The sequence below is a fragment of the Mesoplodon mirus genome (assembly GCF_964341445.2).
Source record: "Mesoplodon mirus genome assembly, chromosome: 10".
Taxonomy (NCBI): Eukaryota; Metazoa; Chordata; class Mammalia; order Artiodactyla; family Ziphiidae; genus Mesoplodon; species Mesoplodon mirus.
In genome coordinates this window covers 15,008,191-15,025,388 of record NC_138986.1, presented here as the reverse complement: position 1 = coordinate 15,025,388, position 17,198 = coordinate 15,008,191, and the positions used below count along the sequence as shown (strand labels likewise).

The following is a 17,198-nucleotide window of genomic DNA, read 5'->3' as shown; positions in this document are numbered from 1 at the left end:
AAATCGGGGTAACTGACAGCCTTGGACGGAGAAGTGGAAAACAGAGAACAGTTGCCTTCCTCTCCATCGCTGACACTGATGCAAGCAATTCTGAAGGTGTCTCCAAAACTCTGGAAAAGAAAACCTTGGTTGGGCTTCCGTGGTGGTGCAGTGGTTAAGAATCCACCTGCCAATGCAGGGGACATGGGTTCGAGCCCTGGTCCAGGAAGATCCCACAGGCCGCAGAGCAACTAAGCCCGTGTGCCACAACTACTGAGCCCGTGCTCCATAACAAGAGAAGCCACCACAATGAGGAGCCCACACACAGCAATGAAGACCCCAGGCAGCCAAAAATAAATAAATGAATTTATTTTAAAAGAAATCTTGTAATAACTTATAATGGAAAAGAATCTAAAAAAGTATATATATATATATATATATATATCTGAATCACTTTGCTGTACACCTTAAGCTAACATATCACAACATTGTAAATCAACTATATTTCAATAAAAATTAAAAAAAAACAAAGCTGAATGCATGATCTGATGAAGAAATATTTTTAAGGAAGAATGAATCATCTTAAAAAAAATAAAGAGTAATTCCACAGTCTCTGAGTAAGATGGAAAGGATTCTTTGGTCAGTCTAAAAATCAAAGATACTTAATGTGTTTGTGTGAATCTACAAAGCAGCCTGTTATCCTTAATACCTCCTTATCATGGTGCTGTTTCAGGAAGAATAGGGAGTACTAGAACATGCACATTTCTTTTTTTTTTTTTAATTTAGTTTTAATTTATTTTATTTTCGGCTGCATTGGGTCTTCATTGCTACGCGCAGGCTTTCTCTAGTTGCAGCGAGCAGGGGTTACTCTTCGTTGCAGTGCGCGGGCTTCTCATTTCCGTGGCTTCTCCTGTTGCCGAGCAGGGCTCTAGGTGCACGGGCTTCAGTAGTTGTGGCATGCGGGCTCAGTAGTTGTGGCTCACAGGCTCTAGAGCTCAGGCTCATTAGTTGTGGTGCACGGGCTTAGTTGCTCCACGGCACGTGGGATCTTCCCGGACCAGGGCTCGAACCCGTGTCCCCTGCATTGGCAGGCAGATTCTTAACCACTGTGCCACCAGGGAAGCCCACATGCACATTTCTTAAAGTAAGATTTTGCAATTAAAAAATAAGAATCTGAGCATTTCACACTGAAAAATAAACACAAAGCAAGCAATTGCTAATCTAATCAGCCATTGGCACTGTCTTCCTCAGCATGCGAGTGTACACTGCCAGCTTGAAATCTTTGACCTTGCAATCCCTTCTGAAAATTCAAAGGCTAGTGTGATGTGAAAAGCTTTAAGAATTTCCCAAAACTGTATAAATATAATCTCACAGAATGGGGAATTTTGAAAGTATTTGTACTACTTAATGGTACATTTTCATATGTGCTGAGGTTAGTCATTCTCAAATAGGTTTTAATAGCATTTTTTGCTCTTAACATCCCAGGTGAGGTCTAAACGCCACTTTTCACTGACATCCCTGAGAAGAAGAGAGAACACATTCCAAGCTTCCCACAGAAGGGGAGTGAAATGTTGGCCAGTGGTTGGCCAGGGAGGAATCTGTCTTCCATGTACCGGCTCTGAAGCCTTGAAGGCCAGATTTAACATCTCCGGGCCTACTTTCCCCCACTCTATTGGTAAAATGAGAACAATAGGATCAGCACGGCAGTATTGCTGTAAGGATGAAACGGGATTATACACACAAAGCGCATTCACAATGTCTGGTACTAAGTAATCAAATGTTTCCTAAATATTTAAGTCAAAATGGGTGAAATGCTTAAAACTTCGGAAAACCAACATTTTCCAAATATACTGCTCCTTAAGGGATAGATTCCAGAGAAGGTGGCCGTTCTGTACTCCTTTCAAATAAGAATGATAAATTCAGAAAAATTTTATACTGGATAACTAACCTATGGTTCCCAAGGAGCCATTTTACTACATGCAATTAATTAGGCACAAATATCCTGTGCTGAACTATTGTTTACATCAATTCTCTACTAGATTGTCCTAAATCTGGGTATGGGATATTTATCTGGTATCTAGTGGCAATATTCCAAAAGTTTCTTCATTTTTAACGAGCTTCTGTTTGTGAAAACTAAGGCGCTTAGTTGTCGGTTAAAACTGGGATAATTTTTCTTTCGGCCCCACTACCTTCATGCTTACGTCCAGATAATTCAGCTAACATTTTAGTTTAGTTCAAATATATATTGACTGCCTGCTATGTTCATATGACAAGTATTATATTCAAGAGTACGAAGGGACAATGCAAGCCACTTCGGCAGTTATTATTGAAAGCCTTTATCTGTGGAGAAATACTGCCAGCAAACGAGCAGATCCATGTCATCCTGTTTCAGCGGTGGCGTGAGGGAGAGGTGGCCTGGACCGCCAGCATCAGGCCCTTAAGGACAGGCACATTTCCAGTAACAGTCTCAATTCCCCAGATTCCCCGGGGAGGGAGGGCAGCCGGTGTTGCCCACGGCATCGCCTGATATCACTTGTTCCGGGTGATAGGAGAGCGTGGGGCTGCCTGGGCCACCTCATCCGTGGTCTGACTGCATTAACCTCTTGGTTCCCAGCTCCTGCCACGTGAGGTGTCCTAATATGGTCAGACTCCGCAGGAGCCCAGGAGCGCTTGCCTTTCTCCTGCTAATGGGGAGGAAGCAAACACTCTGAAGGCAAGCAAACAGGGATCTGGGTTCGCTTCTGGGCCAGTTGAAAGTGGGCTGCAGCAGAAGCCCTGCCTCGGGTCATCAATCATTTAATAAACCCCCGGCGAATCCGATCTCCTCGGGGGGCTTTCTGCCCTCCCCTCTTTCTCGCCCTCCCCTCCCCTTGGTGGAGGCAGCCCTGGGTGGTGGCCCCCCAGCTCCTGTCCCCGTACAGGAACGGGAGGCGTCCCGGGGGTCGGGGTGGGCTGCTCGCCTGGCCCTTGGCTCGAGGCTCTGGCCGCTCCTCGGGTCCTAGCAGCCTAGCAGGAGATGCTGCTGCAAGGCGTGTCTGGGGCTGTGCTCATGTGATGAAGCGAGGGAAAAACAAGGGGGAGGAGGAGGAGGCAAAGAGGTGGCTTTTTTTTTTTTTTTCTTTTAAGGAGTTTGCTGCTAGCGCGTCTCCTTCATTCGCTGTCTGGGCGGGTTCGGAGGAGGACGACGGGAGAGGAAGGCGCTCCTGGGACCTCGCGGGCGCACGGCTCCTGGCTCTTCTCCGCGTCCCTGCTATTTGGGGAAGGCGTAACCCGGCTGCTGGGCGCGGGAGAACCGCAGACAAGCCATGGGCGCCGGGAGCTCCACCGAACAGAGGAGCCCGGAGCAGCCGGAGGCGGGGAGCGCGACGCCGGCCGAGCCCGAGCCCGAGCCCAGCGGCGGAGGCTCTGCGGCGGAGGCGGCGCCCGGATCGTCGGCGGACACGACCATCGCCGCTGCGGACCCCGCCACCAAGGTACCGGCGCGCCGGGCCACCTGCCCCGGGGAGGGGGAGGGTGGGGTGTGTGTGTGTGTGGGGGGTCCCTTGATCTCCGCCTGCGATAACTTCCCGGCCGGTCCAGCCCATCTGCAAACTCGGGAGCATGAATCCCTCTTTCTAGGCTTTTCAGGGTCTTTAGCGCCGGGGCGTGACCACAGCAGCGGCGAGCGCGGCGGGGGGCTTGCATCTTTGTAGTGGGGCTCCAGGGGTGGCGGCTGCGCCACCCGCAGTAATAAAACCCGCCGGCTGCCCGCCACTAACTGAGCCTTTCTCCACGCTCTTCCGGTGTGAGCGACCCAGCCCGATACCGGCGAGCTGCCTGGGGGAGTCCGCGGAGAACTGACCCCCGAGCCGAGCGTGTCGAGCCCCCCGCCCTCCTATCTCCCCAAGCGGAAAGCCCGCTGTTGGGCCCTGACGCGTGTTGCAGCCTGGCGAGCCCTCCACCCATGGGTTCCCCGCAGCGCACCGTCCGTGATATCAGCTGTGTCTGGAGCGACCCGGGTTTGGTACCCAGTCCTCCTGAGGCAGCGGCTCGAGCAGACACCGCCTTCCTGATGCAGAGAAAGCCTGGGGTGTAGCTCGCTCGGAGCCAAAGAAAATCTGAGCCGACGCTGCATTTCCAGAAGGAATGACAGGTTTCGCAAACACGGCGGCGTCCCCCTTTTCGCTCAGTTCATTGCACTCAGTTGGATAAACAAATACTGGAGGAGTAGTTAGAAGTTCTCAAATGCGGTCAGAGGCGTAAGCCAGCATTCCCTCTGCTCCGGTCTCTGGGGGCAGTGCAGAACCTCCTAGACATTTTGCATTTTATAGTCGTAGTCTTCAAGGCTGAAATATTTATTCTTGGCGACTACAGTCGCCAAGATTGTGACTTGTTCAGATCGTTGTCTTTTAGATCTATTTTCCAGCATGTATGTTCTTTAGCCAGGCTTCACCCAACCCTTTCTGTGATATTTTTATAGAAGATGTGGATAACCGTATTTAATACTTAAAAGGAAAAAAGAAACCCCCTTGGGTCGAATTTGAGGATATACGGAGTACACGAGGACCTTTAGGAGTTATCTCAGGAAGTATGGATGTTTACAGTGCGGGGGGGAAAAAAACAACCACCCTGAAATCTAGGTAAAAATCACAGAATTATATGACCTAATCGCCTTGGCCTTTTAGCTGTCCTAGTTTAGTTTGGGCTGAGAGACTGCTCTTAACTAGATTACCTCTAGTCGTTAACATAACTACTTGTAAAAGCCAGGATCCCTAGAGCTGTAGGTGCTCACAAGTACCAACTGTGCCTGGAATGTCCAGATTTTCTAAGAGATGCCTAAGAAATTACTATCCTTTTGAGATCTCAGTTTGGTTTTAATATTTAGTGTACATCACTTTTTGATGCCAACTACTGTCAAAATGGCTGTATAACCAGTATTTAGAGTCCAGTAATGAAAGTCATTTTAAGGTGTAGTTGCTAAAAGCTTGCAGTTGGGGAACATTTTTTTCCTTGGCTTTTACCAGTCCTTCAGGTCTTATCAACAGTTCACACTGAGATATGGTACTTATTCCCTTCCCAATAACTTCAGTGTGTTCGTTTGAAATATTCCTTCCTTTCTGTTCTCTTTATCTTTCTTCCATAACCTTATCCTCCCTTTTTCTTAGTCACCACCATCTTGAAACAGCCAGATGACCTCCTTTAAAAAATTACCTGAATGACATCCAGAATATCATTGAACTTTTTGGCATACGGCCCAGTTATCAATTTGGAGACAAATCAATAAACTTACATGTATCCTTAGAAAATGTGCAGTTTTTCATTTCAACTAGCAAAATTTATTACTCAGGTTTTGAAGACCTAAGTCTTTTCAAAAGGATGGTCTAATTAAGGATGATTCAGCACATAGCTTTTGCCTCCCCTCTTTGCCCTGTTCAGCCCCAGTTCTTGACCTCTGAGTAATCTCATCTGCCATTCTGGGTTCCCATAGCACCACGGACCCTTCTTTCCAGCAGTTCCCATATTTGTGGGTTTAGTGACTTGTGTTCTTCTGGCTGTTCTGAATGCTCCACAAGGGCAGGGACCGTATCTGGTTTGGCTCATAACAGGTGTTGCCCCATGTGTGACGTGTGTGGCTGGCCGGTAGGATGATTCTGGTTCCCTGATTTTGATTGCAGACTGTCAAGTTGGGGAATACCTTAGCCCATCTACTTGTTCTTTGATTTTCTCATCATCATGATCTGTGTCACTTATCAGATAGTGACTAAGTCAACGTGAGTCTGGTTATTCACAGACCAGGTGAATATCTAGCAAAAAACTAAGATTTGGGGACTGATTTCTGTTTCTTTAGAATGGCTTGTTACCGTTGCAGTTTCAAATTGCCTTTAATCTCAAATAGGCAAATGCATTATAAATGCAAATGGCTCAGATGAGACCACTTCATACATTGGATTAGTGATGAATTACATCTTGAGCTTTTTTGATTGGGTCTGTGGACATTTGGGGAGGTTTAGATTAATGCTTCCCTCCTCCCCCAGTAGAATGCCGATCATTAATTAAAGGCTGTTAGCAGATTTTTTTCCCCCATTGGTAAAACTTGATTACTGAAGCCTCACGCTTAGATGCACTGAGACAAGTCCTGGTTTTATCTGTGATGTATTTTAATGGAAAGGGAAGGAGTCTTATCTTCCAGCCAATCTTTGACAATCTTTGTATGTTAATTCTGAGGGGAAATGGCTCGATCAGTTATTTTCCAGGTTTAATTTTGAGAGTTTGCCATTTTGGCCACTGCAGGGTGCAGGAAGATTAGACCACCTGAACACAGGTGGTAAGCAAAGCCTCATGGTATTCCTCAGTCATCTGCTTTTAAAAAATGAAAAGCCTGTTTTCACTCAGGTAGCAGTGTAGGGTGGGGTGGCCAGTGACAAACTTCCCTATCTCTGGCAAATCTTGATTTCTGGAGCCAAGCTTTGGGCTAGATCTGGACAATCACAATCCTCTAAATTAGCCTTTCTGTCTTTTCTGTTCAGTGACTCAGAGCTAGAAATGGAACAGTTCTCAGTTGCAACAGTGTGAGGCCTAGGTCCCCGGCAGGTGGGGAGACTGGGACCCTTGTCAGTCTTTCAAGCTGTGGTTCCATTTGGTTATAAGAGCTGTGACTCAAATATATTCAAATAGAAGAATCCACTGTCCCGATTAATAAAGTTAAGGACGCCCTTACCTTCTGTGCATTAAAACAGACAATTGATTTGGCCAGCTGCATTTCATAATTCCTCTCCCAGCACAAGGTATGTGCTGTTTCCCACTTACCCTGTGTTTACAAAATCAGAATGGAGATGGCTGTAATGTGATTGTCACCAGTTTTACACTAGAAGGGCCAGAATTTAAGATGATTTCGAGAGAATTATATGTTAACAGAGTGGGTTTTTTTGTGTGTGACTACCTGTATTCATATGGATTTCCCTCAGATTATAAGAGGTACTACTTTCTGATTAGAACACAGTCTAGAAATTGGAGCTGTGGGTGTGAGGATGGTCGTTTAGGGTACCGATAGCCTGTGGGGACTGCAGTGCCTTCCCTTTAATCCATTATAGCCTTTTAAGCTCTTAGATTTGTGAGATCAGTGAAGATTTCCACTTAAAATACTTCCCTTGATGAGGAACAGGCCCCAAATGTGCGTCCTCTTTGAATTTGCTGTGCATTGACTAATCTCTGTGCCGGGATAGCTTTAAACTACATTAAAAGGATGATTCCAGGTTGGTATCTTACAGGATAATTAATAAAATGGAAATAAAATGTTTTGTTTTAAAAGGTACAAAGGGGACTCCCCTGGTGGTCCAGTGGTTAAGAATCCACCTTCCAATGCAGGGGACGTGAGTTCCATCCCTGGTTGGAGAACTAAGATCCCACATGCCGCAGGGCAACTAAGCCCACACACTGCAACTAAGACCCTACACAGCCAAATAAATAAATAAATGTTTTTTTAAAAAGAAAGAAAAATAAAATATAAGGTACTAAGAAATGGTTTCTTTTTCTTTACCAGTTTTAACACCTGTTCAGTGTTACAGGAATACCAATGAAAAGAAAATCCAGCTAAATGGTGCTCGTCCTTGGCCTCTATAATTTTTAATGCTGTAGTCATTCATGAAGTGAGAAATTAGAATTTACAGCACTTAGCGTTGTGAGAAAAATATATCAGTACTTTTATCATATGAAAAATATAAAACTAAAAATCCTTGAAGCCAATTCTTAGTTCTCTTATAACCTAAAAAATTATAGTTTAGAAGAAGTTTCATTTTAAAATAATACAATAGAAAAATATGGAAAAAGCTGGGTTTGGGAGGGAGATGCATTATATCTTGTAAATAGGCAATCTTACTTTCTTTTTTAAAAAATTTTTTCTATTTACATTTATTTTTGTCTGCATTGGGTCTTCGTCACTGCACGTGGGCTTTCTCTAGTTGCGGCGGGCGGGGGCTACTCTTTGTTGTGGTGCGCAGGCTTCTCATTGCAGTGGCTTCTCTTGTTGCGGAGCACGGGCTCTAGGCACGCGGGCTTCAGTAGTTGTGGCATGCGGACTCAGTAGTTGTGGCTCGTGGGCTCTAGAGCGCAGGCTCCGTAGTTGTGGCGCTCGGGCTTAGTTGCTCCACAGTATGTGGGATCTTGCCGGACCAGGGCTCGAACCCCTGTCCCTTGCATTGGCAGGTGGGTTCTTAACCACTGAGCCACCAGGGAAGCCCAGCAAGCGTATTTTCAATAAATTCTTTAAAAATCTATAATTATAATTATTTGTCTTGTCTGTTTAGATTTTGGGCTATTTTCCTGTAAGTTAGCACCTTATTAGAGAATGGGTATGGGTTTTATACCTATGTTCTTACTTGTTAGTACATCTAATAAGAGGATTAAGGTGAAGATATTAATCTGTAATAATTTTGATTATATATACATTTTTATTTCTCATCGTGAATAATTAAGTTTACTTATTTAAATCTGACTGTAGACCTGACATCATCATTCTTGAATAATAAAGGCTTTATAAAAAGATGATCAAAAGCACTTGCTTACTCTTATTAAAATGATTTTTATTTAAAGTCACAGCAAACAGGATTCATTTTCTGTTAAACATTCATGTTTATTTTTCTAAAAATGTTAATGGTTGAGAACCTTAATTTGTAGAGTATGGTGAAAAGGGAAAGCCTCGTGTTCTTCCCCACCCCTAAAGTACTCACTGTTAACAATAGTTTGAAATCAGTGTTGGTTGTTTCTAGCATATTCTTTTAAAACCTTTATGCATGTGCAAGTATATAAATAAGAATAGCTGTATCTTTTGCTTTCAACAAATAAGATCATAACACATATACTCTGCAACTTTAGAGTTTGGATATCTTTTCATATCAGGACATAAAGATCTACCCTCATTCTTATTGGCTACATAAATTTCTCATTTATGGATTGAAGTACCATAATGATTTAACCAATCCCCCTGTGTTTATATATAGATTTTCCTAGTCTTTTGTTATATTAAATTGACACAGGGAATATCCTAATTCAGACATCTTTGTATGTGTGTGAATGTATCTCTAGGATATATTTCTGGAAGTGGAATTGCTGGATCACAGGATTTTCATGCATTTAAAATTTTGATAGTCTTTGCTAAATTTACTTTCCAGAGAGATTCATCCACTTTGCATCCCTACTCTGTGGAGAGCAGTGCTCACTTTCCCTTGCCCTTGCCTCAGCGGATAGAAGATTTTTCTAGTATTTGCCAATCTGTACCTCAGTTGGCACCTCAGTTTCCTCGATGCATTTTTAATTATGAAGTTGGGTGCCCTGTCACATATATGGACCATATGCTTTTTTTCTGTGCACCACTCCATCAGGAACTGGACTGGCTTTCAGAGCATTAAAGGGTATAGTTTATTTTATTGTTAGTTAGCTTTAAAAGACTTTTTCCCTCCAGAAATTAATCAAAATCGGGAAAAAGCAGTTTAGAGTAAAAAGGGGGCTAAGGTATTGTTCCCTTTCCTTCCCAAATTAGTAAACTGTCTTTAATTTTATTTGCTTGGATTGACTTTGCAATGACCTACTTCTTTAGCTATCAGTTTAAAAATGTCTCCTCTGGGAACAGTCTAAAATCGTCCAGTTGCCAGAAATTTCTTCATACATCTGATCCATGAAATGTTGGAATCAGGGATTGTGGGCAGAAATCCACCTCCTGGGAAAACAGTAGTCCCCTCCCCTGGGCGCTGTTCTCAGTTCTCATAACAAATGACAGCCTGGCTCTTAACTGGAATAAATGTGTTTTCCCAGGAAAATGTAGGTGATCAAAGCACTGGAAACTACAGGGTCTTTCCCAGACACTGTTAGGCTTCTCTTAATACAAGTGTTCATTCAAGTTCAAAGGTTTTCATCTTCCCTACAGTTTCTTCATGATGTTATGTAAATGAGATAAGCCAAATTTTAAGAAGGAGAGATAACTATAAATCATTGGCAGATCTTCTGTTCGTCATATGCAGACATTGCAAATTGTGGAGTTTGGAGAGATTAAATTTTCTGTGGTTCCCAAACCTGGTTGTGCAGTTGAGTCACCTGGGGAGCTTTTGAAAGACACCACTGGGCCCCCTTCTAGATTATTCAGTCAGAATCCCAGGCCACCCCAGCCTCTGAGATTCTGTAGCCTTAATGCTCATCAGGGATCCTAATTTGTCTAGTTAGGCCACGATTGCCTGGAGGAAGCGGTTTGGGGTGTAGACTTGGGCGAGGCATTCAGAGGTAACTGCAGCACAGACTGATTGACATTGGTGCTTGTGTGGGTGGGAGGGAGGGTTTCAGATGATGCCAGAAGAATTAGATGTTTCCCCTCCCACAACAGAGGAGAAAATAAAGGGAAACATTTCCTACATAATTTCCCTCCTTTATTCTACTGCAATTTTTTTTTTTTTTTTTTTTGGCTGCACTGGGTCTTCGTTGCTGTGCGCAGGCTTTCTCTAGTTGGGGCGAGCAGGGGCTACTCTTTGTTGCGGCGCGCGGGCTTCTCATTGCGGTGGCTTCTCTTGTTGCGGAGCACGAGCTCTAGATGCGAGGGCTTCAGTAGCTGTGGCTCATGGGCCCAGTAGTTGTGGCACATGGGCTTAGTTGCTCCACGGCATGTGGGATCTTCCCGGACCAGGACTCGAACCCATGTCCCCTGCATTGGCAGGCGGATTCTTAACCACTGCGCTTCCAGAGAAGTCCCTATTCTACTGTCTTGAAACCAAGTGTGCTGCTGGTAGAGGCTTTTTCTTAATGGAATGTGCTCTTCAAGGTAAATAGGTGTGGAATCAAATGCTCTCATTGTTTCTGAGCCAGGAGCTACTTGTCAAAGTTCACTTTTCGTTCCCACCTGATTGCCTCTTAATCCTCATCCCTCATTTATCAATTTAAAATGTCACTTGTGTTGGGTAAGTGGACAGTAGCTGATGGCTTAGTTTATGGCCTTCGGCTGGTCCGAAAATCCGTGAAGAAATCTTAACACTTAACCAAGTTGCTGAAGATCAGAAGAGGGGGCTGTCTAAAAAAAATTTTTTTAATTAAAAAAAAAAAGAGGAAGAGGGCTGTGTGGCTTTCCCCACCACTTGATTTCATTAACATTTCTTTACTGGCTCCTGTACTCCAGGAACTGGGGATTGAAGAAGAGAGAAATCCAAGAGCTCGGTGCTAAAAAAAAAAGGTTAAAGTGCTCCCATTCCACTAAAATGTATTATTTTCTGTCTAGAGGGAGAAATTTAATTCATTTTCCATACTGGTTACCTGTTGTTCCAGTACCATTGACTAAATAGCCCCTCCGGTTAAAACTCGAGTTTCCGTATGCATATATGTTTATTGATTTATTTTTACTTAAAAAATTTTTCCTACTCTTTATTTGTACACGTAGTTAAAAGCATTAAGAGAGTGGCTAAAAATGTAATCGATTCTACTGGCAGACCCCTGGTTTAAAATACTTTTATATCCTACATCTCTGGGCTCACCCCTGTCTCGTGGCTATCATAAGTTTATACACACATAAATATAAAAAAGTGGGGAGGCTGTGTTGTCTTCAGAAGTGAATTTATTTTCTTGGTATGTGATAACATTATGCATTAAAAATAGTCACTCAAGTATTTCCTAACCACTTAGCCTATGAAAGGCCCTGGTCTAGATGCTTCCTGAGGTAAATTACACACAGCATTATCCTTGAGCACCTCAGGATCTAGGTGAGGTATAGGATCCCTCTAGAGGAAAAGATTCAATAAGAAAGATTCAAATAAGTTGGGCAGACAATAGAAGAATTGCCATTAGTTGGTACATGTCTATTCAGTGAATTGTCCAGATAACTGATGTACAAAGAAAAGAAGATCTTGGCAAGTGTTGCAGGCAGATAAAGGCCATTAGTCGGGAGGCCAGGAGGTACAGGGCATATGAAAGAGCTGAGTGTTGTAAGAGGATAATGGGAAGATGCCGACAGAATTGCAGCCAGTCATGGTAAGAGCTGCACAGGCGGCAGAGAGCCAGTGAAGTGAAGACTTCCGATAAAAAACAAAGCAAAGAGACAGACCCTCTCACACTCGGCAGAGAGGACACCCCTAGGAGCATGGGGGGCAGATATTAGCCCGTGCGGTGGGATGGGTGCAGGGGGTAGGCTCGGCACGGGGGCAGCCAAAAACAACGGAGGTTTCAAGACTTGGAATACGGAGTGCCTCAGTTTCTCCAGTAGACAAGGACGTTCCCCTCAGGATGTCGGTTTCAGTTGTCTATTGCTGTGTAACCAACTGTGCCAAACAACCGCTTAAACCGAGAGAACATCACTTGATAGTAACAGTTTGGGATTGGGATTCCCCCCCCCCCCAATACGCGGGCCTCTCACTGTTGTGGCCTCTCCCGTTGCGGAGCACAGGCTCCGGACGCACAGGCTCAGCGGCCATGGCTCACGGGCCCAGCCGCTCCGCGGCATGTGGCATCTTCCCGGACCGGGGCACGAACCCGTGTCCCCGGCATCGGCAGGCGGACTCTCAACCACTGCGCCACCAGGGAAGCCCGGGATATTTATTTATTTATTTATTTATTTTTTAATGTAAAGAAGAGGTTTGCAGCAGAGTCTAGGGAATGACAGAGGGCGTCCATGAGATCCATAGGGTTTCTCTAAGTAGTGATCTGCTCAGAGCCCACATCACCGGCACTGGGAGCAATCCAGGCTTGCAGAGTGGCGGGTTGGGGGAGGGCACAGGGAAAGATTAAATATCACAGGATAGGGCTTCCCTGGTGGCGCAGTGGTTGGGAGTCCGCCTGCCAATGCAGGGGACATGGGTTCGTGCCCTGGTCCGGGAAGATCCCACATGCCGCGGAGCAGCTGGGCCCATGAGCCATGGCCGCTGAGTCTGCGCGTCCGGAGCCTGTGTTCCGGAACGGGAGAGGCCGCAACAGTGAGAGGCCCGCGTACCGCAAAAAAAAAAAAATCACAGGGTAAGAGATGATGACACCGAAGGAGCTGAGAGTGGTGGCTGGGGAGAAGGTGGAACCAACAGTGAATATTAATAGAGGAGAAGACTAGAGAAAACAGATGGCACTGGCTCCACCTGCCATTGGGTCACTGCTTCATCATGCAACAGTGACTAGTTTACCCCAGCACATCTGGGTCCACCTAAAAATGAAAGAGACTGATGTTGACTAGCATTTCTTCCATTTGTAGGCAAAGAATCTAGGTGGCTTGGGGAAGGTTTATCTTCACTTTCAAAGAAGATATTTCTTCTTCGCAATTTTTTCCATCTCCAGTGTATGCCCTTTGGTGTGTCGTTCGCAGTACGATTTATGGTTTGCTATTTTTCTTCATGTCTGAGCATATGATTTCTTACTGAATTGAGCCATTACATAAGGCTCTGGGTTTTGTCTGCTTCATGATCAATTTTCTGTCCTTGCTCAGATATTGACCACCCTTACTGAAGCCATGCTTCATCACATCCTTGATGGTTTTCCTTACTCTTCGAAATGCATATTGTTGTGATGCATAAAACAAGATTGTTGATGTATGTTATGGTTGTTAGCTTTTTTTTACATTTTCAGTTCTGGGTGATAATTTTTCACTAAGGTAACAAACTGCTTGCATAATGCTTTTTAAGAAACTTTTGTTTGAAATTATCCTTCACTTGGGTATGTATGTAAAACAGTCTTATTCCACACCAGTAACGTTGAATGCTATGCAAAGTTCAACCTTAGATGTGGTTGAATTTACAATTGATATACACTGCAGTACCAACTGGGGTGGGATGGGGGAGGTGGAGAAAGGATTGAAATCTACAAGAAATTGCTAAAAATTAGACAGTCTCTCTATGACGAATTTTTCTTAATTATTTCAGAAATGACACGTTTAACCAATATTTAGACATGAGTTCCTGACTCCTATAATGTTAATCTAAATATTTGAGTGGAAATTTTTGTTCTTGTTCTGCTCTGTTTTATATGAAGTAAGTTACTGAAAAGCAGTGGAAAATGTCACCACTAAAGTTTACTAAATCAGTCCTGATTATTAAGATCTTTTCTCCAATCCTGACAAAAGTGTATAAAATTTAAACAAAAAATTCTTGACAGTACCGGGAGCAAAACTCAAATTGATTTGATTTTATATCTGATTTTTTTTAAACCTTCAGGAGTTTAAGTTTCCTTTAAATTCAATGTGATGGCAGTGTTAGATCCGTCTGTTTTGTTTGCAATATAGGAAATTTGTTTTGCTTCAATTAAAATGCGGATTGGTTGTTCTTTTGTTATTAATTAAAGACACACTAAGGTCTTTTGAATGCTGAAAAGATTTTTGTCCTAAATGGAGCTAAGAGGACCTACAATGTTATCTAGAATTGCAACAGTGACAGAGATTTCAAGTCACTTCTGGAACTGTGCCTGATAAACAGTCCTCCAGGACAGGGAGGAATGCGAAGAATGCGTTCTACTTCAGGGAAGTAGGTCATGGTTTAAAGCCTTACATTTGTCAGAGAACTTTTCTCAAGCAGTCCTTATGATTGCTGGGTCCCCGCTAACTCCTTACTCAGGGTTCTTTAGTCTTAGGCAAATTAGGTGGCTAAATTAACTTGTTAGTTTCTAGGAGGGCTGGACTAAAAGGAACAGATTCACATGTCCCTGTACTCCCAGTACCAAAAAGAGTTAGGGCTATAGACTAGTGACTGGAAAACCATAGATGTGGGCTTCCCTGGTGGCACAGTGGTTAAGAATCTGCCTGCCAATGCAGGGGACGTGGGTTTGAGCCCTGGTCAGGGAAGATCCCACATCCTACATGCCACGGAGACACCAGAGAGCTTGCTGCCCTCCCCATCCCCCAAAAGATACCCTCTCCAAAGCAGGAGGAGAACTCACTCTAAGAACCAAATCAGCTTGCACCTTCATCTTGGACTATCAGCCTCCAGGACTGTGAGAAATAAATGTTAGTTGTCTTGGCTGTCCAGTCTATGGTAATTTGTCATAGCAGCCCAAACTGAGACAGAGGAAATGGAATTTATGTTGAATTGCTGAAGAGTGGAGATGCTTGAGAGAAGGAGGCAAGAAAATAATTAAGTAATTTTTTAAAATAATAAAAATAAATAATGAAATAAGGAGGCAAGAGAGAACCTCATCATGTTGGGACAAATACTGAGTAAAAAATAGTCTAGGAAAAATTGGGTTAAAGATTTCATTTTTTAACTGCAGGACTTTTGCAGAACCTTTATTTTTTTAACTTATTTTTTATTTTTTTATTTTTGCGGTATGCGGGCCTCTCACTGTTGCTGCCTCTCCCGTTGCGGAGCACAGGCTCCGGACGCGCAGGCTCAGCGGCCATGGCTCACGGGCCCAGCCGCTCTGCGGCATGTGGGATCTTCCCGGACCGGAGCACGAACCCATGTCCCCTTCATTGGCAGGCGGACCCTCAACCACTGTGCCACCAGGGAAGCCCCCAGAACCTTTATTTTATTTAATGTTATTTTCTTACAGGTTTTTTTTTGATGTGGACCACTTTTAAAGTCTTTATTGAATTTGTTACAATATTGCTTCTGTTTTATGTTTTAATTTTTTGGCCGTGATGCACGTGGGATCTTAGCTCCCTGACCAGGGATCGAACCCACACCCCCTGCATTGGAAGGCAAAGTCTTAACCACTGGACCACCAGGGAAGTCCCAGAACCTTTAATATGTTATTATTAATTATGCTTCTCCCAAAGGAGACATATAGTATGCATCTTTACCCAAATACAACTGGGAAATGCCAGGCTAGTGAAGAGAGCACAATTAGAGAGTGGTGATTGAGAAGCCAGGAGAGGTATCTTGTGGCTCTGCCGTGGAGAATTTGAATACCAGAGTGTGACTTCTACATTTATTGTAATTGGCAATGTGAAGCCAATAATTAATTGGGATCTACATCTACATCTGTTAGGGTGGAGGCGGGGACTTAACTTTCTATTTTGAATCTGAGACAGAATAATTCTGAGATATTAAGGAACTTTGTTCTCTTTTGGAGGAGGGGAGCAAGGAGGATGGATTTTCATTTCTTTCATATAAAAATGATTGCATTTTTATATCTAATTGTTAAATGAACCATATGTAGAGAGATTCTTACTCTCAGATTAAAATGGAAAAATATGGAATAGAGCCCAGCTTTTTTTTTTTTTTTTTGCGGTACGCGGGCCTCCCACTGTTGTGGCCTCTCCCATTGCAGAGCACAGGCTCCAGACCCGCAGGCTCAGCGGCCATGGCTCACGGGCCCAGCCACTCCGCGGCATGTGGGATCTTCCCGGACCAGGACACAAACCCGTGTCCCCTGCATCGGCAGGCGGACTCTCAACCACTGTGCCACCAGGGAAGCCCGAGCCCAGCTTTTAAATGTACATTATTGGGAAATGCCTCAGATTATCCTGAGATGAAATATTTCATATTTTTACATCCTCATTAAGTTATGTTTAGAGTTCCTGCTATATTTTGGGGGGTTGCGGGGAGCAACAATAAGGATGATTAAAAATTTAGAAATTGAATATACTTTGGATTTACTTCATTGTTCAGATAATCCAGATAATTGCATATCAGGTTTAGTTTTCATTTTCACTGTGCAGTGAGTCCAATAACTTTACTGACTCAGTTTCTATGGCACTTAATTAATTGCACGTAGAGCTGAACATCCTGGGACAAGCCACATTGTGTCCTGAAACGTTCCCTTAACCAGATTTTCTGGGGCCAGAGACAATCGGACTACTGTGGAGTTAAATGCTGTAAATTATTGTGTTCCTCAAACCCTTTCCAGCTCCTGCAGTGAATACTGGAGGTATTGTAACTGTATGTGAACTTGAACGAAGATCAGGGGAAGGTCAAAACAGAGCCTCTTGAATGGAGTTGCAAATTCTTCCTCTGGCAAATAAGAGTAAAGGGAAATGTCACCCATTTGTTGCTTTTTATGGTCATGAAGAAGGAAAAAATCCCCAAAGCTTCTGATTCCTTTGCTATGAGCTGACCAGCTGGCTTATTTTGGCTTCGGATAAGAAGCTGAGACGCACACTGATTTCTTTTTTCCTTGAGTCTCATCAAAGCAAATCAAAGCAAATAACTGTATCCTAGGATTGTTAACGGAGCTAAATTTTTAAGTAAGTTGCACCTTTGGAAAACCTAAAAATCAGTGTAGGGCTGTTCTTGTAAGATTGCTTCAGGCCATTTAAGTGGGAGTGACTCAATCTAGGCATTAAGTAATGATTCCTGCTTCTT

The 17,198-nt window shown here is 43.8% G+C and overlaps 1 protein-coding gene across 1 annotated transcript in view; it reads left to right on the top strand.

Annotated features, from left to right (window-relative positions):
• Positions 1-3,116: 3,116 nt before the first annotated feature.
• AKAP12 (A-kinase anchoring protein 12) overlaps positions 3,117-17,198 on the top strand; it is a 102,502-nt gene continuing 88,420 nt past the window's right edge. The window contains exon 1 of the mRNA XM_082633437.1: positions 3,117-3,452. Coding sequence (XP_082489563.1) covers positions 3,285-3,452 — 168 coding nt within the window. The 5' untranslated portion in view covers positions 3,117-3,284. The remainder of the gene's footprint in view (positions 3,453-17,198) is intronic.